Genomic DNA, 25,856 nt, shown 5'->3' on the forward strand with positions numbered 1-25,856 from the left:
GTTGTTTTCTTTTATTTTAATTTAATTTAATACCGAAATTTTGTTCAAAATCAATTTTTTGTTTGAGAAACAGGAATTTTGTCAAAAAACTTTATATTGCTTACTCCTACGATAAATTACTAGATTTGACAAACTGTAACGACATCTCTTTGATTTTGCTATTTTCGGAGGATAAGGTCCAAAGATTTAGAAGAGCTTCCGGAGATTAGCTGTAGCTTCTTTCCAAAAAAATATTTTCCCCAATATAGTTACACAGTGTAGAAAATAGTTTTCTCAGAAAATTAACCCCCTTAACATAGTTATTAAAACTGCAGCGATGACATTTGGTGCAATAATTGAAAGAAACACATACATATGTACATATGTACATACATACATACATACATATGTATGATACTCTGAAAATTAGTTAAGGGGCCATTGTTTTTAGTTTAAGTTGATAATTTTCACTTTTATTTACAATGCTGTGCCATTATATTTGTTAATAAATAAGTGAGTATATTATGAATAAGTCATATTTTATCGGTACTAAAATTGAGGTTATGTTTTGAGTGATTTCTTTGAATTAGGCTTTTGCATACATGCTTTTAAAATTCAAATATGTATTATCACATACATATATGCGATTCCTTGAATTTGAGTTGGTTTTCTCAAATTGAGCGCTTTTGCTTCCATACTCACATAAATACTTAAATATGTTTGTATTTGTGTCAATAAATAAATGGGTGCATTTTGAAAGAAAATGTGCAGGACGAACGATAGAAACATGAAAGAAAAAAAGTTTTTACTGATTATCTGAAAACAAGGTAATGTAAGTTGACCGTTTTCACTTACATTTAAAATGCTTCGACTTTATTTTTGTAAATAGGTAAGTATTTCATGAAATAAATCATTTGATCGGTACTTTAAAATTGAGGTTATGTTTTGAGTGGTTTCTTTGAGACATATGTATGTGCATAAGTATGTGTAAATACTATCAAATAAATGCGATTTTTTGAAATTGAGCGTTTTGCTCCCATACATACATACATATGTGTTTGTTTATGCTTGTATTAGTGTCAATAAGTACATGGGGGCCATTTCTGAAGAATTTTAAAGGTCGACTTGCAACACTGTCACAAAGATGTTGAGTTCGCTGAAATAAGCCCAGCAGTTCTTTTTGGTTTCGACCGTCGACCGTGGAGGAGCTCCTTGTAAGTTAACTGTGAATTCTAGGAACTTTTTCAAAAATTTCATAAATTTGTAGACTTAGTAAATGTGTTTTTTTTTTTTTTTTATTACTCATTGGTTAAAAAAAAGTTCACCATTACTAGCTCTACATACTTAAAGAAATACATCTATGAGGCACACGAAAGAGAGCACGGCAAAATCTGATTTTTCCAAACTCGTCGCTTTAATAATTAATTTTTAAAATCATATTAAAGCTAGAGTTTGGAAAATTTTGATTCTGCATTTGATACCGAAGTCAGTATTGGTTTTTTTTTTTAACTGCTTAAGATGATTCCGCTTAGATTTGTTAATTTTACAAAATCTGCGAAACCAACTTAAATATTTATAAAAACTTAACGCCAAGAAAAGACGTAATGTGCTACATAACCCAAAAATGTTTGAAATTGTGAAATGTGCCAGACGTTTGTTTTGTTAAAAAATTCATTACAAGCGTTATGTATAATAAAAAAAAATTTAAGAACATGAATTTTGCAAGCAAATTATGTGTGCCAATAACGGTTAAAAAAATGAAGCATTTCAAGAATTTAATTTTTTTTATAACTTGTGCTATAAAGAAACACGTAGATAACAATTAAAGAAAAAATGTTTTTATATTCAAATCCGGACTTTTTAATGGTGTAGTAATCCCGCATCCTTATGCGGTTTTTTCATTTTTCTCGTATAAGTGCCAAAATAGGTTTATTCTCCCCGAGCTTTCCATTTTTCTTTTTAATATCTCTACACATTAAAAGTTCAACCTCTTCTCTGCTCTATTGCCATCTTGCTCTCAACTTCTGTGTTCCTCTTAGTCCCGTTTCGTCTAATTTGTTTTTTTTTTTTTTGTCACCGGCTTTTCGGTAAGGGATCGGGATCGATGTCCGGCACTTCAATTTTGGAATTTGTTGCGAGTGGGTCGTTGAAAGTGAATTGTGTTCTGGCTAACAATTCTTGGCTGTGGATTGGGCAAATACTATATTTTATTTCAAGGTATTGCACATTTCCCAGCCTGGAAATGTTGGCGTCCGCCTGCTTCAGTGAAAACATTTAAATTTTATCTGTGTACTAATTTCTGGTGTTTCGGTACGTCTATGGGGCAATTCTGCGTTTTCTGGTTAGCATTGCACTTGAGACGGCCGCAACACTTTGGAATAAAAACATTTAAGACAGTTTAAGAAAATATTTAATTCGGCATTAATTTATATGTCGCTGGCGGTGACAATACGAGCATTTAATTTTACGTATTGCACTGGCCCCGGCTAATAGAATTCTGCCAGAAAACGACAAAAAAAAAAAAGAAGGGTTTGATCTAAGACCTAGATTCTTTTTCGGACGGTATCTGCGACAATATGCGAACTTTTAACATATTGCACATTTACCGGCCTGAAATTATCATGGATATTCATCAAGATATTTTAAAAGCTTTTGCAATGTACACAAACATTTGCAGGCGGGGTGGTGCGTCAATATATTTTGTTTTTATCTATATTGCACACTTCCCGGCCTATAAATGCACAGTGTTTCGACTTAAATATTTGTGAAAACATTAAATTATATAATTTTATTTGGACGTTTTCTTGGAAACATACATTCCGTTATGTGTGAGCGAGATGGCAGCTGGAACAGTTTTTCCTTGCCGACGGCGTTGCCAGATCGTTGAATCGTGTCCAAAGAGGAATAAGAAACTGCGAACTTATTTAATTTTTCTGCAAGTGGTAAATGCTTAATAATTTCAATTCGTGCTTAATTTAATATTGCCCTAGGCCATAGCTTATTATAATCCACTAAATGATACAACTAAGTAATAAAAGAAAACTTCTTAAGGTGAAATAAGCAAATTAAATTAGTGCGCTCGGTTGGTTGCATTTATTTTGCACGTCATTTACCGTTTTAGAGGAGCCTATGGCCAGTATCCATAGTTTTCGTTGCCGTTTAATGATGGGATGGCCATTGGTTTGGAAAACTAACAAGTTGGAGCGTAATGAATAATGCCCAAGCACTCGTGAAACCAAGAGGTGTGAAATTGGGCTCACGGGCGGAACTTGAGAATTCGGTTTTTTGGGTTCTGGAAAATGCATCAGATGACCAGCGGAGAAACGGTTTTTGGCGGAAGTGCCAGCAAGTACCGTAAGTACTTATACCTATTATCCATAACATCTGTTGCACTTAGCCGATTTTAAACTAATATGTATGTACTTCCCAGAGATGAAGAACCTGCAGTTCGTGCTGACAGCAAGCGCAATTACATAAATGTTTGTTTTGACAACAATAGCGGAGCAGCAACAAAAACTAAAACAACGCCGGTGACGAGATTGCATAATTGCTTGTAAGATTTTGCGCTCCCACAATTTCTCATCTTGGTCATGAGACAAACATACCGGCTGATTGTTATCTCCGTAGGAGAGGCAAAGAGAGGTACAGAGAGTGATCCTTTTACCGCAAGTTACTGCCTCTTATTTTGAAAGCTTTTTCGCCTTTAAAAAAAAGCTGCGATAGAGATGCTCGGCGAGAGAGAGAATGAGAGTCACAGTGGATAGTTTGTTCATGTTTGCTTTTTATCTAAATTTATTTAAATAACCCATAAATTGTAATGTAGCACTTTCGTAAATGTCGGCTTATTTATGCACTGTGAACAGCCAGCGGCTATCTAAGCGCCTTTGCCTTGCCTCTCTCACTGTTTACGCTCTAATGGCCTACGAATGTTGGCTTTTTAGCTAGTTTATGAATATTTCAAGCCAAAAATACCATTTATCTTTTTTTTTTTAACTTATGTTCTCAAATATACATTTTAATATAACTAGTATTTGTTACCGTAATAATAATAAAAATGTATTCAAAATTAAGAAATTTAAAAATTTAATGTTGCCAATTATATGATAGGTGGAATTTTGTGTTTTTTTATTTATGTTAAACTCTGAACCTGAGGCAGCACCACTGGCTGACTACTGTCTCTCCCGGTTCGCCATTGCGCTGGTAATGAAGCTTCGGTCGAGCTGAGTCCAGAGCCTCAGTTGCTTGGCGACTGGCGACTAGCGAACAGCTTGTACGTGTGCTCTTCGGTGTCGTTTCGAGTTTCCCTCCACTGCAGCCGTCAAGTAAGACCCGCTCCGAGTTTTGTGTGATATGTGTGTGGTTCGCGGCTCACTTCGTTTCGTTTCGTTTTTTATTTGTCGTTTGTCATTTGGTTTTTGATTTGTTGAACGGTCGCCGCAAGCCACTTGACGGGCATTCTCTTCTGGCTTTGTTTCATAATAACTCGCTGCGTGTGTTTGCGCTGATGTATAATACGTATATATTGTGTCTGTGAAAACGACAAAAAAGGCCAAGAATACAAATAACGAATAAAACGCTGGCCCGCTTGTGGAGCATGTGCCGTTCAGTTCGGTCGAAATGCTTATAATAATATGCCGTTTGTCTTTCCGTTTTCCCCCGACCAATTAGATCCAACATTTTTGAGGAAATGCCGCTTTCAATGCAAATGTGGCGCTCTCTGTGGCTGGCGGCCCTCTTCTGCGGATTAGCCCAGGCCAAAGGTAAGCCCTACTTAATTTAAAAGCCATTGAATGTAAGATAAGCTGGGAGTGCAAGGCGAAAAGCTTGAGAAGCTCCCCTGAAGCTGCATGATGTCATTCGCGCAATGAAACACAAAAAGTATTTATACATTTTTCACTCTGCTAAAAACCCGCTAAAGTGACCTCGTTTTTCGGTCGTGGAGTACATACACACACAATTTGTGGCCATTTGGAGTGATGGCCGAATATAACGATTTTGGGTTTGTCGGGGGCGGGCGATAGAGCTTTTTTTTTGACAAAAAAAAAAAAGAAAACGAAAGACTGAGACAACGAACTCGCGGACCAAAGAAGTTTGGAAGCTCGGCCCTGTCATGATTCACTCACTCATTCACTCCGTTTCTTCCTGCCCTTATATGCATATACTTTATACGTTATTCCCCGAAAGCCCTAGCACATTAGTCATTAACTTGCCCCTGCAAGTTACCTTACACAGGCAATACAACAAACTACTAAACAAACTAAACAGCGAGCGCGGCGAAAAAACAAAAGACCAAACAAGACACCTACACAAACACAACTGCTGGGAATGGAACATGACACGCCAAAAACAAAAAACCAAACAACGCAGCCATCAAGATAATATCGACGAGAAAAATACTTATAATAAAAAAAGGGGCAGCATACAAATATATAAACTCATAAAGCCCACATCCAACTGGTCAAGTATACAATGGCTTTGGATTATTAAAAGGCAATCAGAAAGGAGAATTAACTTGGTGGCCAAGTGCAAAAAAAAAAAATTACGCGAGAAAAATGAAGAAATAAAAGCGAAAAACAGCCCAAACAGGCGACATTCGGTGACTCGTGTAGGCGAACTGGTCCCTGGAATTAAGATGCAGCCTAAAAATACACAAAGCCGATCCGAATACATCTCTCTCTCTCTCTATCGTCGGGTACGAACAAACAAATATATAGAAAAGTTGCAGACGAGGCTATAATTTACGGCCAAACCAAGCGAAACCGCGAGTCCGCGTTTCAGCTCTTCAGCGTTCTTCGGCAGCCAAAGCTGAAAGGTAAATTATAACTTGCCAACTCGCACAGCAGTGGAGCAAAATGTGGGCATTTTCGGGGGTCGGTGGGTGGGCGGCTACCAAGGGGGCGTGGCTGGCTTAACTAAAGCGAAACTTTTGTTTGTCTGCATTAGGGAAAGTAAAAGTTTGCCTCCATCCGAAAGAAATCCAAAGTAATCAATAAGTATTTGTAGATGTATCAGTAGATTCCTTTTGTTTTTGCTTAGTTTAAGTAAGGATGTGCAGTTATTAATAAACGTTTAATTAATTTATTCAAAAATGAATATTTTTTATTAATATAACACTTTAATACTCTACTTTATTAGGCTTTTTTCAGTTTATATTTATCATAATTCAATTGTTACATTTTAAGAAATCATAAACCAATTTTTTATGAGTTTATTAGGGTGCTAAGAAGTAGTTTTATTATACGATTTATTAAATTACTATTGCATTTTTAATTGAAGTGCATTACTAGGTATTATTTCTAAAGCTTAGATCTCTTACTGATGAAATAGGGAAACATATAACTTAATATGCAAATGGCTTATGAAAGTACATATTTGCCTTAAAATTCTGAGAATCTGCCACCGGAATGATGTCATCGCTGGAGTGGAGAACTTCGCGCTCGGGTGCACACACTGATGGAGCTGATGGGAGTGACCTTCCTTGGCGATTAGCCAAGCGGGCAGTCCTCCAATCCTCCAATCCTCCTACACCCTCCATGGGCAAACTGACAACTCATCGAACTGTGATTAACTTGCTTAATTGCCGACTGGACAGGCGGCAATAATAACAACACGCGACCTTGTGCAGCCGCCACATTAAGTCCAAGATCGTTTAATTTATGGCCAGAACGAACGTATGCACCGGCCATATAAATATAATAAATTGTTTACCCGGGAGGCTGTAAATCCTCACTCCCCAATGCGGCGGCAACGGCGACTCCTCCATTTAAATAACATGCGAGACAGGCCATCCAGCGATCGAGCATTGTCGCATTAAGACAAAACATTGACATTGCATTGTGAGCAGGCGGAGGAGCCCGATAGTCCACTACCTCTACATATATATATATATATATTTATTTATATATATGTGTATATACATGGAGGAACAATAATGATCAGCGGATCTGTGACAGGCGGCCTAAAAGGACAACCAAGCAACGAAACGCTCGTAATAATAAAGAAATTGCCAAAGTCCGAGACTCGAACTTGGACTCAGACTCGGACTCCATGGATATGACCATGTCCAAGCTGCACCACATTATGCCAGCGGGCTTGGGCTCAGTGTTAAAGTTGGAGTCGCAGTTGCAGTCGTAGTCTGGGGCTTTAACTCTGGGATGACCACAACGATGACGATGATGATGATGAAGCTGATGCCACACAAGGCAAATAAACCGCTTCGACTTCGGCTGCGGCTCTATGGCTCTGCGGACGATGTGGTGGCTATGGCCCCGTCTCTTGACTTGACTTCGCTTTACATTTTTGCCTTATGTGTGCGAAAAATGCCAATTTTAGAGCAAGTCCAGCACACAGCCAGCTCTTGGCCCGGCCAACTGTCTGCGTGTGTGTGTTTGTGTGTGTGTGTTTGTGAAAAATTGCCCGTCTAGACAAGCGCAACAGGCCATAACAGCAACATTGGGCAAGAGCAGCAACAAGAACAAGAACAATCAAAGCCTTTTGCTAAGCTAATAAAATCGAGCCGCTGCCTCGGTGCCGACTCCTCGTGTCTGCTACATTGATGCTCCTGAACCTGAACCTGAATCTAAATGTGAACCCCACCACAACCTGTCCCTCGGCCACACCGTCATCTTAACCCATTAATGGCACTCAGTGTTGCCGTTGACCCAGAGAAGTTTGGACCGCAATTTATCTATTCATGCTGTTTTATGATGGGGAAAAGAACATAAAAGATTGGTGAACTTTGGAACAGCATTAATTGGTAACATCTAAAGAGATTGTAGCCTTCTTTGGGCCATCTCTTCGTTAACATTTTATAGTTTCACTTATATAATTAACTTATTTGGGTAATCTTTTACACAAATTCCTGCAAGGTTACCTGGGGTTAAGGTCGTCGGCTGTAACAATGCATGTTGCACTTGCCCCCTCACATTGCATTGCCCGCTTCGAGTTAGCTGGAAAAGGAACGCGGCCCAAACTCTGGGGCAAAAGTGGTAAAGGGAGGCTGTGGGGGGTGGAGGGAATCTGGCCAAGACCTTCGCGGCAATGGGCAGATTAAAAGCTGGCGATAACAAAACGAGCAAATCGAATAGAGGCGGCTTGCTTTAAGGGCCCCGCCAAGAGCTCAGGATCAAACTGGGAGCAGCCTTTTGAAGTTGGTCAGTTTGGGCTGGCCAACAAGTACTTTTTTGTCTTGCTTTTTTTTAGTTTTCTTTTTTTTTACCAGCCGAGAGGCCGCCCAAGCATTTGTCATCAAGTGCTGGCCATCTCTTTGTTCGACGGCGCATTTTATTGAATAATAATCCGATTGGCGGGCGATCGGACAAAGACAACTTCACTTGCATTGAACGCGGGAGCGGGGTTGGGGATTGGGGATTAGGGATTTGGGACTTGGGATCGTTGCCTTGTGGCATTAATTAGTTTAGCGGCTTGTACCGTTATGCACTGACCATTTTGGCAACAAGTTGCTAGTCGAAATCGGAGTTGCAGTAACACAAAATCTGACAAAATCGAGGTGCAACGATGGAGAGAGACGGCCTAAAAGGCTTTCAACTTTTGCTACTGCTACGGCCACCGTTTTGGCCACAATCAATTCGCGCACCGCTCCCAAAGGCAATTTCAATCGGTGGCGAGTCAAAAACACATGTGCGGCTATGCTGCATGCTGTATGCGGCGTGCGGCGTGTGACGCGAATTGCGTAAAGTGGAGAAAGGGAGGCGGAATATTGTACGGAGCATGCGATAACTGTATTTGTATGTATTCGACCACTAACGGGTTCGGCACTCCTCCGGCAAACCGCTCGTAGCGCATAAGGCATGCGTATTACACAAGACTAATTGTATTAGGCCAAGATGCAGCAACAGCAACTGCAACTGCAACCGAAACAGCAACAGTCAAAGCAACAGCTAAGGCCACATAAAGCGAGCAAAAACAACTGAAACTGCTGCAAATTTGCATGTTTTGCATGTGGACATGACTGCTAAGAAGGCGAAACTGAATAATTTTATGGGAACTCTAGACAAAGGCCTTTGGCATGTGACTGAAATAAAGACTGCCAAGTGGGGTTCAATATTATACAAGAACTACAGTACTAAACGCCTTCAGGTATAATTAAATGTTAACAATATTGTAGGAATATATTTTGGAATGAGTTATACCAAAAACCCAATTTGATCCAACTTCTTTATTATAAGTATTATGTTAATACCATGAAAGTATAAAAAAAACTAATTAATCTAAAAAGTGTAGGGGCTGTAGCATTTAGTGTTGAAATAATACTGTCTTCTCAAATAGTTTTTTTTGCTTAGAAGCAAATAATTGATATGTTGAGGTCGGCAAAAAATTGAATTTATTTGTTTAAGTTCTTCTGTATGACAATAACAAACAATGCTCTATCAAAAGGTAACCAGTTTTGGCATTGAAGTTTATTAAATAATGTACTAATGCATTTATTTCCTTATTAAGTAAGATTATTTTTTTAATTGACAGTCGTCGTTGTAAGATAAATCCCATAATACTGGTATGGGTTAATCTATAAAAAGCACTTTCGACACGAGATCTTTGATCAAATTCTTATCATTTTGGTCACTTTTCAATCTGCCAACCACTTTCGCAAACTGCTGGTAAGCAAACTCACCTGATGCATACCAAAGATTCTACCACTTTTGCCATTAATTTCCGCTCCCATTTCTCACCGAAAAAAAAAACATAAAAATAAAAATAAAAATAAAGCGGAGACAGCGATGCTTTAAGAAAATTGTCAAGCGTCGCAGACCCGAAGGCATGGCGAACATATTTATGAGGCCTGATAAGCCGGCAGATGCCGCAGATCCCGGCCTGACTTGTGGTTTATGCGTGTGAAAGCCGCCCGAGGGGACAAGATGGAATCTAGAGCAAATATTATGTAAATTTTCAACTGGCCATGGGACGAAAAACGGAGTGGTGGTAGTAGTAGTAGTAGTAGTTGTAGGCGCTGTGGAGTGGGGACTGTAGCTGGAAACCTGTAGCTAATCCTGGTGGGCGCTTGTCGGTGAGGAGCAGACCGCTTACCGTTAGAGCCAAGTCGGAGACACCAAGACGGAGCCGCTCGTCGTTGGGTTTTTAATTACCAAATGCGAAATGCAAACTGCGTAGAGTGTAGAGCGTTTCAAACGCAGCCGACAGGCCAAGCTAACGGCGCCAAAACAGGATCAGCTCCACATGGAAATTAATAAGGCGTAAAAGAAGAAAAAAAAAAAAAGAAAGAAAGAAAGAGCCAGGTGAAGGCAAAGACATGGCCAAGTGCGTAAGTTGGCTCCCCTCGGGGCAAGCAACATGAAATATGGCTTGCCACAATTGCATAATTTATGCGAAATTTATTTAATCTATTAGACGCTCTGACCCGCAACGGCGGGGAGCGTTCTCCCCTCTCACTCTTTCGCGGGCAGCATGATAAATTGCATGTCTAACTGCATGTGGCAAATTTATCATATTTATTTGTTCTCCAACTCTGCATTGCAGTTGCTTTGTTACTTTGGCGTCCATATTCATGTCCATATGCATGGATACGGATTGATTCGAAGAAACTTGGCCGATGTTGCAGTCGAGGCATTTTAAGATTGATCACCGAGAGATCTGGGGTTATTTTGGCATACCATAACCATTTCTGTTGCGCAATCAAAACGCCAAAAGAAACCGTATATTTCTTTGTTGCGAAAATTAATCCGAAGTCTTTTTGTATTGATTTCGTTCTGCTTCTTTGTGAGGGAGTCACTGACCGACACTCTTTCTTTTGAATGCAAAACAGTTTTTTATTATTAAAGGTGGCGTTCCAAGTGCGAAAACTAAACACACACTAAACACACAATGGATTTAATTTATATAAACGGTGACTAAATTTATTTTAAGTTATTATTTTTAAAGATAAAGCTTTAAATTCGTTGTGAACTTCATTTCGCCTATCTATTTATGAAATTTTTCTTTAAAAAAAGTAATACAAATTTGTAAAAACAAAAAAAAAGGTTTAAAATCTAAAATTCTTAAAATTATATAGTTTTTCGTTAGAACTTAGAAGTTTCTGCTACCCAATATCCACTGTACCTGCGTCTCTGTGATCGCATGTGGCTTTACCAGAATTCACAGCACAATTTGCACACGCACGCACCAAAGTCAATGACATTGCAAACACAAATAAAAAAAAGGAAAAACTAAGAGAGAGTTTACGCTGTATTTGTTGTTACGGCGGACTTTTAATGACGATAATAACAAAAGCATTTAAAAGAGAAGACTAGAAAGAGGAGACTTTTTAATGTCATGTTGTTGGTTTCTATTTTCTTATCTCGCCCGCCTTTGAGATTCTTTTCGGTTAACCTGATTAAAAGTTGCCATTTAATTATCCGCTTTTTTGCTTTCAATGGCAAAACTCATCAGCGCATGGAAAACAGTCGCGGTGCGATAAAATCAGCAAAAAATTTTGTTAATTAATTTATTGAATTCCTTTCTGTCGAATCCGAGCCAAAACACATTTTACGAATGCGGTGGTCAACTGTAAAATTCCGCACCGCCAAATGAACTGGATCAGACTCACACTCAAATGGTTGCCAGCGATGAGGAAAAGCGCTTCCCAGCACAGCACCGTCCAGTCAGTCAGCTAACGAGAAGCCAGTTCGTGTTCTGAGTCTTTTGATATGCGCCTGCAGCTGCTCACAAAAAAAAAAAAAAACAGAGGAAAGATCAACAGCAGCAGCATCAACTGCAACACGTGAATGCGTTTGAAGTCCAAATTACATGGCAAACGGGGAGTTAACCGCAACCGCAGGGGGAGGTGCGGTAACCGCATGGGCTGGTGGGTTGGTAATTGAAAAGAAATGCCCAAGATGCATATCCCAAAAATGAACAAGTTAGGACGTTAAAGTACAACGTTTTCGACTACTTGATACCCGGTACTTAAGCTCTTTAATGACTCAATTTTCTTTTATTTGTTTTAAATTAGGTAAAACTAATTTGGATTTATCAGATTTTAATTCTGCAGTAAGGTTTTTTCTTTATAATTTAGATATAAAAAAAAACTATATTATAGAGATTAAATAGTGTTTTGGAAACGACAATTTGTTACTTTCTTAAAGTAGTAACTAATTCACAATTAAAACTCTTAAATAAAAACAAATGGGGAATGGAATGGGAAAAAACAGTGTACAAATCACATTAGTCTCGGCCCAGTTTTAATATAACTTTGTTTAACTGAAGAAAACTGTTAGGTGTGGTAAAAACTTCGTGTCAGTAAACATTTTTTTATAGATATTTCTCTGTCCAGTTTTAATTTGCCAATCATTCAGATTTCACTAACTAAAGAATATGCTAATATGATTCCGTGCTTGGGCTGCAGTAATTATATTTAATAAGTGCCTTAATAGCAGTTAAATTTCCTTGATTAATAATTGTGCTATATATGAGAGTGTGTTGATGTGAAAAAAGAAGATGCAAATAGGGTCTTAATGTTCCGTAAAACCATTATGTATGGATGTATTTTTTCATTGCCCTAATGCTATATACTCTAGAGCTCTAAGAATACCGTGTATATTAGAAGAAAACCACCAGGAAGCGGCAGCGGGCGAAGACTGTTAGCCGGCGGTCAAATCAAGCAATTTGCCTCGCCCCAACTTCCAAATGCTCGAGAATCCAGGAAGCAGGCGATTTTGCATTCCATTCCCGAAATGGTTTCGCTTTTTTCAAGGGCAAATTGGATTTAGATTGGAGCTTAGATGACGCGTAATGCCCTCTGCGGTTGCACTGAATAGCTTGGAAAATAGAAGAAAAACGAGCCCATCTTATTTAGATGGATTTTCATCCAGCTATGGGTGCAAACCCTTTACTTGGTAGCGGAGTCTGCTGCTGTTGCAGCACTCATTCATGCTATTTCCGTAGAATTTCAATTAAAATGTCGCCCAGACCGCACCTCCCTTTTGTTCCCGCAATTAAAAACGCCGCGGACAAACACAAACTTAAACCAAGAGAGAGAGATATAAATAAAAGGAGAAGAAAATGCTGTTAATAATGCCGCTTGGCATGTCAAAACGGTTATTAACGTGGCCAGATGGCCAGGCATGCGATCTACGGCCTGGAGTACTCCATGCTCCATCCTCCATGCTCCATGCTCCATGCTCCATGGTCTATGGGTCCATGGCCAAGTGCCTTTCAACAAGTTTGTACCAGCGGACAAGCGATGACCGTGGCCAGATGCAAGTTAACCCGCAGCCCGGCCATAAACTACGCACTTATCAAGATGCGTAGAATGGAATGTCTACCCAAAAACCCAGTTGGACAATTATAAATCAAGCTGGCCCACTCGGCTTCTCTGTGAGCTCTTCCCTTTTTTAGTTTTTTTTTCTTAGTTTTCCCCAGTTGTCGTCGGCACACGCAACCAACCAAATAATAATGTCAATTGCAGGTGTGGGCCAAAACACGACACCGGGCTCTTCGTTCCCTGTTCCCTGTTCCTTGTAAATGCCCAATGCCCAAATGTGGCCGAGACAACGCCCACGGGTAACGATTTTGGGCATTAAGGCTCCGCTCCAACATGCAAAGTAAAATATTACCGCTTTCATGTAAGCCATCCTGCATCCATGGCACAGCCAGCCTCCCTAGTCGCCAACTTTCGAGTCTGCAATAGCAATAAATTTCCACGTTGTTGTTATTTTGGCTGGCGGTCACTTGGTCAGTCGGTTGTGCCATACATATGCGAGTATCTATCAGTGTGCCAGGACACTTGAAAAAAAATTAGATTAAACATGATTTTATTACAATTAATGATGTTTATAAACACTGATTTAATCATTTTTACTTATATTTGTTTTAGTAATAATTTGGAAAACTGTGAATTCTATTAAAGTTATTTTTAAAACAAATTAACTCACATTAAATAAGGAAAGATCAAAGATCAAATCAAGAATATATTGAAAATCATAAGAGCTAAAAAATATGATACTGATTCGTGATGCCAAATCATGTTATTTGATAATTTGTCCACTTCTCTTTTCATTCAGGAAATCTCAACATCTGAATGTATTCATTTTACAAACACCGTTTTTAAAGATTAAATCTTTTGTATTCGATTTTAGCGACATGTAAATTAATACTTTCATTGAAGTTTTAGCTTGAAATCAAGGTCATGTTTAGCGTTGGCTAAGATATTTCTAAAACATAACGCTTTTAACTTTCACCACATTTAAATTAGTTATAGTGCTTAAAAAGAAACTTAAACTTCTTGTAAGACATGGTTTTTCTCTGGGTGTAGCCACAAAGTATTTCTTTTCCGTTTGTACCATGGACACCTTTTGCCGGGTCGGATGAAGGTGCTCGGGTTGATTAGCCTAACCCCCGAGGAGATTTATGTGCTGACCCCATCGATAATTGTGAGAGAGCTGTTGGCCGCGTCTCCACAATTAGCAATTGGGTTGAGGGTTCAATAGGTGTTCGATCCCCAATTCGGTCTAGTGTGGAATGGGTTCCCGTTTCCCCCATAATCGTATGATTAATAGCCGATGATCGGCAAGAAGAAAACCAACAAATTTTTGTGTGTCATCGCCCACAGAAAATATGTCAGATTGGAATCGCATGGAATTCATTTGATAAATGAGATTTGCAGCCTTAGCGTTCCGGCAATGAAACACTCGTTTGTGGCAGCAACAGCGGCAACAACTTTTATGGCCAATTAAGCGTAAAAAGGCATCAGGCCTCCTCGGCCTCCGTTTGTCGATTACATAAAAAGAAAAGGCAATTATATGCCGCATCAGGCACTTGAAGACTTCTCTCGGCTCGTTGCTCCCGGCCATCTCATGCGTTTAATATGGTAAAAACATAAGAAAAAGCAACAGCAACAGCAACATCAACAGCAACGGCAAAGGCAACAAGAACAACACTTTCTCGTGCTGGCAATTGAATTAATTCGTATGATTAAAGCCTCTTCTAAGTATTTTCTTATTAATTTGTCTTCGCTATACAGTTAGTTAGTCAGAGGCTGGATAGCACGTGAAGCTCCATTAGCCAGTGGTTATCCCAGAATTCTTCCCATCTTTCCCTCCCCGGCGACTCTAAACGCATCCCGCCTCCCTAAGCAAATGACTCAATAGGGTAAGAACAATGCCACTCGCTTTCATTCAAGAGTTCTTAGCGGTAAATGCAGCCTTCAGCTTGTTCCTCCACCATTTCTAGCCGATTTTGATCTCGTTGTTGGCAAGAGCAATTTGGCTTAAACAACAGCTGAGGGGAAGCCAGCGTGCTGGCCAAAGCGGAAACCAACAATTTAGCAAGTGCTGAAGCGCCGCCAACTGAAAAATGTGTAAATAAGCACAAGAATGAGTGAATGGGCGAGCGGTTGAAATACAGTCAAACTTGGCTAGGTTGACATGAGATGTCACTTTATCGCAGTAAGCGCAGAATATGAAAGGGTCAAGATTATAGTTCATTACATTTTTTGTGAACAAACTAAGTCCGATCTAATTTAAATACCTTAGCGGACAAATCGGATTTATTTTAACTAATGGTCCGATTTGAAAATTGTTTTATAAGTCAATAGATATTCATATCATAACTATAATGTCACAAATCTTTATACGGACATTTAAAAATCCAAAAATGTGCCTTATAAATGTATACAAAAATTATTTTTATTTAGTTTACTATTTATTGTTGTTCTAAGCTAAGTAAACATTCTTTTAGCTTTTTTAACACGTTTAGGAATCTCCCAGTCTTATTTTAACTATGAATCCAGCTTTTAAAAGAACGCGTCGATCACCTACTGATGTTCACTGTGTTAGTTTGGTTGCACCAAGCATAGGAGAACAACGAACGTGACGTGGAAATAGCGACAAATTGTCAAGGGAGCATGGAAAAAAGAAAAAAAAAACTAAAAAAAAGGGCGGCAAAGCCCAACCGTGTTTACAGTTACGTCACGCATTTGTCATCGGGCCCGGCTAACAAGGCCAAATTAATTCAAGCCAACATCGCGTAACAAGATGATGCAGATGCTACCGACTTGATTGGCTGACTGCCTCTCACCTTGGCAATTAATAAATTTAGCAAAGAGGCCCCTCCGAAAAAAAAGGGGGAGGCAAAGTCAGGTGGCCAAAGCCAAGATCGAGGAGTTGGTAGTTGGTGTTTGGTAGTTGGTAGTTGGTGCTGGTTGGTTACCAGTCATGTTCCTCATGTTCCGTGTGCTTGTGTGTGCACAATGCCACATGAGGTGGCAGCTATGGGGCAGCTTTTTGCATGCAACATTTACATTTACATCTGTTGACGCCGGCCGAGCATTAAGCTTATCCACCTTGGCACCACAACAAACTCAAAGTCATGGCGATGCTGGCATGGGCATCCGTTTTTTTTTTTTTTTGTTTTTGGCCAGGCGGCTTACTGTTCATCCGCTCGCTTCGGCACTCATGTCCAAACGGTTGTGTAATTTAATTAGCCATCCAGCTGCGCATGTTCACGCCAAGTGCGAGGCAAAGTTGGTAGTAGCAGATTTACCGTTCCCGCAGGAACTTACCAGGCGGAGAAGGAGAAACGCTTAGCATCTCATGTTTTAAATATGGCCAAATGTGCGGCCAGGCTGTCAGCCAAGTTTGGCCTGCCCAATCGATCAGTTGGCTTTTAATTTAAACGGTCAAATGAGACAGAAGCGGGGAGATCGGCAACTCATTGGCTCAGTATTTGGCCTTAATGCGGGGCTGCTGATTTACCGCCATGCGGAGCTCGCAATTTCCGGCCACCGAAGACACCGAAGTGTTGACTTGCCTTGATGACTCTCGAAACGGAGGCGGTCAATAAGGTGGTTCTGTGTGGATGCTGGATTCTGGACGACGACGACTGACGCAATCAGCTGACGGAATCGCAGTTCTATAAATGGCAGCCAGCAATTGCGTCATTGGAAACAATTAACAAACAAAAACTTGTTGGCCGATAATGACGAAGACGACACCATGGAGACAGAGCGTTTGAGAGATGGATCGAATGGCAATTTGCGCCGGTCGCATACAACTGACAGCCACTGTACACACAGGAGCGACACGAAGAGACCACGACAAGATCGGCCAAATACACAGGGAAAAAACAACGAAACCAGGTCGATATTGCCTTACTACAATTTGACCAGAGGGATGCTAAAAATTTTAAGAAAAAAAAAATTGGAATTAGAAATTGGAAAAATAGAATTAGATTTTTTTGGAAAAAATTAAACTCTATTACACTAGAAAACTGGTTACATATTGCGAAGAATCTTATACTCTTGACCTCAACCTATCGTTATTAAATTGTTTGTTTTCTAATTTTTGTTGAAATCCTTAAAACATTCTACAAATTGTTTTAAATTGAAAACCAAGTAAGGAGCTTTTAAGCCCTTAATTTTCCTTTGTAAATCAATTTATACAGTCAAAATTTATAACTTCGATGTTAATATTGACTTTAAATTTAAAAGTATTATGTATATGTTTTTAATATTTATTTATAATATTGTGCTTATCTCATTAAGTGACTATTTAGATATACCCAAGATTTTTCTATGTGCACTAGTGAGCCTAGAGATGGGTTTCCAGGAAGGAAGGGAGGGCGAACGACTAGACCTCTGGCAGGCAGGCGGACAGAGGATCTCTAATACTGCAACTAAATGCTTTGCAATTATCACATTTGCAGCCCGTTGTCGACTGGGTTCATTTCAAGTGCCAAGTGCCCCCACTAGGCGTACATGGACAACGGCTAAACAAGTTTGTTTATTGAGTTCCCGTCGCATTTTGATGGATTTACGCGGCAACATTGACACATTGACACTGCTTAGCATATTGGGGGGGAGCCATTGGGAGCGGACAGCTCCCACCTGGAAGGCAACTGGCGCTGACCTGCGCAGACCCCCTTTTGCCCCCCTTCTCGAGACCCATAAAAGCCACCATTCCATTACCCAGCTGCAGTTGAGGTTTTCTAATTTATTTTGTATGCACGGCCGTTAAGTGTAATTGGTCACTGAAAAGGATGATGAGACTAACTGCTGGCTGGCTGGCTGGCTGGCTGGCTGACTGCAAAGTTTGAGACAGGGGGTTCGGTTCGGTTCAGTTCAGTTTGGTTTGGGAAAATTACCAGTATTTCCTGTGGCTCAGCCTGAAGCTGAAGATTGATGATAATCGTGCGTCGTGTGTGTCAAGTTAGTGGCCCGGGCCAAGTAATTTCTTGCGACAGCAGGCGGGTGTGTTGTGTATGTGGGGCCAGAATTGTGCGCTATCAGCTGAGGAGGCCTGAGGTCTTGTCATAAATGTGAAAGTCACAAATGGCACCTGCTCCTCCTCCACGTCCTGCCCCCTTCCAGCCCACCTGACAAATCGCTTCTTTAATTCCTTCTCTTAAATGGGTTCCCAAAAACCTAGCCATCCTCCTGCGTTTACCGTTGAGTGGCCACAGACGCCTCCAGGCCTAACACTTCTTCGCGAAGAGCGCCCGAAAACAGTTTCCCAATCCAGCCCAGATCCACCAATCCACCAATCCACCGATCCACCGATCCTCTAATCCTCTGATCCGCCACCAGCAGCCAGAAACGTGACTGGAATCCCACACAGAGGCTGTTGCGATGGAGAACAGGGAACAGTGACACCGACGCAGATCGGCCAACACTGAGGAGACATTGAGTCAGACAATTGCATAATCTAGCCGTGGCCATGGCCATGGCAATTGCGATTGCGATTGCGATTGCAATTGCAGTTGCAGTTGCACTTGCAATCCCAGACAAAAACGCCGGAGATCCACACTCACACACTCGTCCATGAGACAATTGTAGCAACATTGCCCGTGTCCCAAGGCCACACTGGGCGAAATAAGCGAAATTTAAATAAATAATTTAAGTCTATGAGCTTATGAAAACATTATATAGAGTGCAAACATTTAGCTGACACTTTACTTTTTTTCAAGTAGTAAATTATATATTTAAAAGACTTGCTTGATATTAGAATTTATAAAAAAATTAGAAAAATGTAAATCTGTTCAGTACTTGTAGGTGCTATCGGTAAACAACTTATAAATTCGAGAAATAAAAAAGATCTCAACAATGTTCATGTTTAATAAATGAATTTAATTTATATAATTCAATGCAGAAAGAAGTTTTTTAGAAATAAAAACGTGCTTAAAATTTACTTTGTGTTGTGCTATGAAAAGTTTAATATAGTTTTATTTATTGATTTTTACCTCATAACCAAATAAAAATACCAAAACATAAAAAACCTTCAGGAATTTCGGTTTGCTTGACTCTGTTATTTTCTTTAAATGTTTCTCTCAGTGTTGGCCAGCTGAGTGGGGACAAACTGCACACTTCCCAAGTGGTAGGAGGAGATGTCTTTCCCACCTTTCACGACCACTCTTCCGCGGCAGTGGAAGGAAGTGGAGAGGACAGGGTAGCTGGCGATGACTGCGGCCACAAAACGATGCCATTTGCATGGCAATGATTTGGTTATTTTGGCCTAAGCTTCGGCCCCGTCTTCGACCGCCGATCTTGGCCACATCTGGAGTTAGAACCGGAGTTGGAGTTGGAGTTGGTCTTGGACTTGAGTTGACTTGGCGTGGCTTGTAAACGATTTTGCACGTTGTGCAATTGTCGGCGGCGGCAGTTGTTGCTTTTGCTTTTGCTGCAGTTTGTTGTCTTATTGATTTGTGCATTCATTTGATTGTGCGCGCGCATTTGTTGCCAAATTGTTTGAAGGAGAGCCAGAGCCAGAGCCAGAGCTAGAGTCACAGTCAGAGTCACAGTCAGAGTCAGAGCTAGAGCTAGAGACACAGCCAAAAACATTGTCGTGGCTGCTGATTGCGATAGGAATTGGAGGGAAGCACTTGGCAGAGTGGTGCTCACTTCGCTGTCCTGTCTATCGGCCTTCGAGGCATGTTCGCCTGTTGATGACTCCCCGAATTTCTGGCCATGCCGTGATATTTCATGCTCCCCATCCTCATCGTCATCTCCATACCCATACCCATACCCATACCAATACCCATACCCATTCCCAATGCCAGTTGAGTTCCAGGGAACTTCGCTACGGGTCATTTTCGGCTGTAATGTTATTTCTTTTAAATTTATTGTTAATGGAAATTTATGCTCCGCTCAACGGTTGCGGCAACAAGCTGCTTACATGATTGGGCGGCGGGGCATGCTCATGTGGCACGTTTTGCTGATTTGTCATGTTCGCAGGTTAAATGCTAATGCCTCAGTCCTCCCTTCTCAGTCCACAGTTTTCAGACTTCGATCCGGACACCCACTCGGCCACTCAATCTGATTCGAAGCACTTCGAAGTAGATTCCTGGCAAAAATGTGGGTTAAGTCTGTGTCTATGTTCTCTTGACTTTGTCTCGAAGCGGTTTAGGGTTCTCACGAGTTGGCTTGCCCCATAAAAATGGTGTCAAATAAATTGTAATCAGCGGCCGGCAATAAAAATTCAATAAAAGAAGTTGCAGAAAAGCCAAGCAAGGGCCAAGTCATTTCGAAATTCAATTATTCCAAGCTGCACTCCGAAGTCTGGCGTTTCGCCCACCAGCATTCAACATTCAGGAGAAACAACTTTATTGGACAAGACACTGGGTATGAGTCTATCGGGGGTCCAGGACAGACTGCTCATCCCTCAGTGGGGGTCTTTCGTTGCCTATATATATCCAAAGTTAGCAATGTAGAAGATTACAAAAGGTGGTAGCAACCATCAGTGCAAAATTGGCAAGTTCAAGCTCATAACAGAACACTGAATTTATTTTGATTTTCACTTTGATAGGGACATTAATTTATAAAATTAAAATAATAATAATATTAAAAAACATATATCAACTAGATAGAAAAATATAGCTATATAGAAAAAGATATTTTCCTTACTTTTCAAATAGGTATTTGAAATGGTGGTATACCAATCCTTACTTACAATTCTTACTTTGCAAACATGGATTGGATCTTTCCTCAATTTTAAAAGTACTTTAAATGGTGGTATAACAATTTTATAATTAGAAAATGGTAAAAATTACTTATTATCTGAAATTGTGATACAAAAATCTCTTGATTTCTAAGTTTCTTTAAAAACTATAAATAAATAATATATATTTCCCGTGTGTTATTTGCGTTCAACCCACCATTTTATATATTTATAAGGATTAATTTTCCTCTCCTTTTTTTTAAGGTTTGAAAGATTAAAACGGAATTCAAATGGAGCAATGTTGTTCTTTCTTTGTCCCTGCCACTTAATACCTTCCTTATTCCCATCTTCAGGCACATTCCCATCGTATCCCATCCGCTTTGAGCAATTGAATGGCCCGCAACCATGACTGCATGTAATTTGAAGTCCATCAGGCCTTTTCAACGCCTCAAGTCCGGCATCCTTAATGCTCCATTAATGCCCTTGCCATCGTATTTGTTTTATTGCCGGCTTTCCTTCTGCCGGCCCATTCACTCTCTTTTTTTAGTGCAGACCTCGTTTCTCGATCGAGTTATTCTTGGGGCGGAAGTCAAGCTGCCGTTTGTGGGCAGGCCGGCTCTTATTTTAATTTCCTTGGGCGCCGCTTGCATTACGCCCACCTTGAGGCTGCTGCTCGGATTACACAGTCGCAGACTTGAGAAAAATAAAGAGAAATAAAGGGGGGCCTTGGAGGGCTGGGAAAACAGGAGGCATTGCTATTTTTAATTGCCATGGATAGTACTTTTCCGCATTTTCCGCTTTTACTGCATTTACTGCCCGATCTCATTGTTTCGAGTGGATTTTACTCTCGCAATGGCTAATTAAGCGGAATTATCGCATGTACCAAGGAAAACAGTACGCGATTCGGATTCCGCCCAGAAATTGCGAAATTTGCCATGGCCATTAGTGCGAGATTAAGTAGTTAGAGTCAATTATTTAAATTAGTTTCGCCATCTACAAATGGCAATGGTGGTTTTAGTCTATTTAGTCTCTGTCCGGCCTGCTCCAAATCCTGGCCAACTAATGGCCTCGTCGGCAAAGCATTTAAGCCGATAATTTCTTGGCGTCCTACACATGTTCGACGGTAATAAGAATTTGATTGCCCGGCCGGGGCTAAAATTATGCCAAAGCGAGAGCCAAAGTGCATCTAAACTAAACCAAAGCAGTGTGTGAGTGTGTCTTGGGCTAATGCCAGGTTTTTGCTTTCCACCGGCCCCAGAAAGTAGCCCTGCGGGTTTATTAAGCCACCTCGATAAAAGACAACGCAAAGCACTGCACTTAGATAAATGGTTGGTAAAAAATAAAAACAGCAAAATGATGTATGCTAGGTTACCGATTATTTTACCATAATATAAAACTTTAATGATATCCCAAGTACTTTTGCCATTTCTTTGAGTGTGACAACGAATGAAAAACAAGAGACTTAAGTAACAAATTCGCTTCTCAACACATGTTCGAATGTTCGACTTTTTTAAATATATATAAAACTTTAAGGATATTCAAAGTACTTTTACCATTTCTTTGAGTGTGACAACGAATGAAAAACAAAAGACTTAAGCCACAAACTCGATTCTGAACACATGCCAATTATGTTTGGCAATTGTTTAGTGTTTGCTACCCGGGTCCATCTCGTCAAAGTCCGAAGACGACGACGACGACGACGATGATGATGATGATAGGGGGCGTGGCTCGGCTAGCCAGTCCAGAATCCAGTCCAGCTCCGATTACTGGACGACATGCTAGCCCACTTTTTTGTACTATATAGTAGCATACGAAGAATGTGGAAACGGCAGGCAGCACAGAAAAAATAAATTAAAAATGTTCTTTTTATATTATGTATTTTTTAGGATCCCACAAGGTGCACTGTTCGGAGGATCAAATGCGAGTAGACATCGGTCTGCCAGATGCAGACTCGAAGGATCAGAGTGCACCGCAGATCTATTTGGAGGGACTCAAGGGCTATCCGGATGAGCGATGCCAGCCGCAGATCGACGGATCGCTGGCCGTTTTTCGGCTCTCCCTGAGTGACTTTTACGAGTGCGGAGTCACGAGGATGGTCAACCAGCTAACGGTAAGCGGAAAATGAAATAGGAACTGCAATCGCTCTAGCTTTGGATTCTATCGGTTGCAGGGCAAGAAGGTGTATTACCATAAAATCATCATCGAGTCGGCCAGCAGCAAGGAGATCGTCAGCGTTAAATGCATCACCACCGCCAGTCCCGCCTATAATGTGATGATGAACGCCACCAGCGGGTCCAGTTCCACGTCCAGTGCCACCGCCCCATCCAGTGGCACTCGCGGTCTGGTGAAGCGGGATGTGCTGCCGGCGGGATTCCAGGAACCCGAGTAAGTCCCTCGGCGGGCACGCTCCGGATCCGTGTGCGCTGTCTCCCCGCTTTTAATTGCCCATAAACGGCAACTGCATCTATGCACAATTTTATGGGCAATCTATGCAAAAATTGATGGCATATTAAATGCCCAGGACCAGCCCTGCTCCCAGTTCTTGATTCCAAGACCAAAACCAAGACCAAGACCAAGTCCAAGTCGAAGTCGAAGTCCTAGCTAATACCCAACCGAGGGCCATAAATCAAACCCATCCCAGCTCATTGCGCCTCCCACTCCTCCTTTCTATCCGAGAATTGCCATTACCAGGAGGTAATTAGCCGCCAAATCGACGCCGGCGGCTTCACATGCGTTAATACCTCTGCCACACAGTCAATTTAATTGCGGGGCGTGTCGATGTCCCTCTGAGAGCCTTGGTCTCTGGATTCGACTCGGTTTCCCCCATTCCTTCCCCTCATCGAATACAATGTTTGTTTTTCAATGCTGGGGGAAGGGCATTGATTTACCGCCCTTTGGCGTCCTCCTTTCCCGCCGATCATTAAGACCTCGAATCGGGAGTACTGAACACGTTGAATCGATTTGCTTTCAGGGATCTGGAGATTACCACGTCGCTGACCAAGCGGGCCCCAGAGCCCAGGCTCTCAATCGGCGTTAGCCAGGATGGTCAGAAGTTCACCAGGGATCTGACGGTCAAGTCGGTGAGTTATTGAAATCTTTGAAACAATTGCAGGAAATTTGGGTTTAAAATATAATTCTCTTTTTATGCCGACATATTGTAGTATTTTTTTATAGTTTTCTTTATGCCCAAATAACATCATTAATATAAATAACATTTACAAAGTTACTTTGTCTATGATTTAACTTTTGGTTTTCGTTCTTTTTCGCCACATAACATATAACTCAGAGCAAATATAAGCAAGCTCCTAATAATCTTCAAATTACCTTTTTAAGCAACATGCTTAAAACATGCTTAGAAGTAGGAAATAGCATTGAATTTTAAATTATAAACTATTGCATAGAAAGGGAAACAAATATAAAAATTATAAAGAAAAAAAACGTATTTAAAATTTGGTAGCTTTAGCTTGCTTGGTTAAAAAGTCGTTTTAATAGTTTGATTTACAAAAAATCATAATATTAAGCTGATTTTTATATTTTTTCGTTAAAAAAACTCTTAAACTAAAATTACTATTATTATACAAACAATTTTTTTTTGAATTTGCTGAAGCTTTCAATAAAAATGACACATTTTTTGGAGACTTTCAAATTAATCCAAATTATATTTAATATTTATTATAAGAATTCCTTTTTATTTTTGTTTGGTGCAACAGGGTACACCTTTGACCATGGAAATCAACCTGGACGAGGACTCAGCACCTGTATATGGCCTTGGGGTAAACTATCTGGATGTGACGGATACGCATACCTCATCCGAAACACTCATTTTCAAGGGGTAAGACATTTGTACATCTAAATAGTAAATGCTCTGAATGAATTAATTACCACTAAACGTAGCTGCACTGTGGATCCCTATCTGTTCGAGAACTTTAACACCATCGACGGCGACATTCTGAGTGCCAAGTTCAAGGCCTTCAAGTTCCCCGACTCGTCGTACGTCCAATTCCGGGCCACGGTGAATGTGTGTCTGGACAAGTGTCTGGGCACCCAGTGCTCCAACAACCAGGTGGGCTTCGGCCGACGCAAGCGGGAGATCAGTGCGGCGAACAAAGTCTACGAGATATCGCTGGCCATGTTCCTGCAGGTGCAGGACATCGAAGGAGTCAACAAAAGTGAGTTTTCTCAACAACTATTTTGTTTGGTAAAAATATAATTAAATTTTATAATTAAATTCTCTTTTTTCGCTTTTACTTTTGACAGATGAGGTCCTGCAACTGGAGGAGAAGCTGCGGGAACTGAAGCTGGCTAACCAGCGTCTGGCCAGGAATAGCCGCGGCAACTTTGCCTTGGAGCAGACGCCTGCCAATGCTATGCCCGCCTTTGTGGTGGACGAGCGGGAGCTGGGACACCTTAGCGCCGGATCGGGATCGGGATCGGCATCGAACGGCCTGTCACTGGTTCTCTGGACGCTTCTTGGGTCCCTGAGTTGGCGGCTGATCTAGAAGTTGTAAATCTCTCAAGGCGTGAATGCTAATCAGGGCGGAATTGCGTGCAGTGGCAATGAACGAAGGAGGGAATATTAATGTACTACCTAACTACTAATATATACCTATACTTGATGTAACTGCCATTTACAAAACGTAATTAACTTTAAATGTATGCGTAGCTTAGGTTTTCTACGACTTATGGCAGGCGACATTGCGACAGAAACATGAAACATGAAACAAAAACAGACAGACAACAGTGATTCTTATTAAAATACACAAAACACTTATATATAAATATATAAATATGCATATATATTGGAGAACTTGAAGATATCGGTCTAACTCATAAGCACCTACTAGTCTCCTAAGTGTAACAGTTAAGCTAATTTAATTAACGACTAAACTAAACGAATTAATTGATTAAACGAAACTCCGATCGAAATGACTTTTTGGGATCTCTTGAATTTATAGCTATCAATAAAGCTTAATAGTGCCGGGCACGCTTTTGTGG

The 25,856-nt window shown here is 40.6% G+C and overlaps 1 protein-coding gene across 1 annotated transcript; it reads left to right on the forward strand.

The window, feature by feature from the left end:
- Positions 1 to 4,201: 4,201 nt before the first annotated feature.
- LOC108143513 lies at positions 4,202 to 25,787 on the forward strand. The gene is made up of 8 exons (XM_017267986.2): positions 4,202 to 4,301; positions 4,648 to 4,739; positions 22,748 to 22,971; positions 23,032 to 23,246; positions 23,833 to 23,941; positions 24,572 to 24,693; positions 24,756 to 25,030; positions 25,119 to 25,787. Exons 2-8 carry the CDS (start codon positions 4,667 to 4,669, stop codon positions 25,358 to 25,360), a joined length of 1,260 nt encoding a protein of 419 aa, XP_017123475.1. The 5' UTR covers positions 4,202 to 4,301; positions 4,648 to 4,666; the 3' UTR covers positions 25,361 to 25,787.
- The last annotated feature ends 69 nt before the right edge of the window (positions 25,788 to 25,856 follow it).

Source organism: Drosophila elegans, unplaced genomic scaffold (assembly GCF_018152505.1).
Source record: "Drosophila elegans isolate 14027-0461.03 unplaced genomic scaffold, ASM1815250v1 contig_183, whole genome shotgun sequence".
NCBI lineage: Eukaryota > Metazoa > Arthropoda > Insecta > Diptera > Drosophilidae > Drosophila > Drosophila elegans.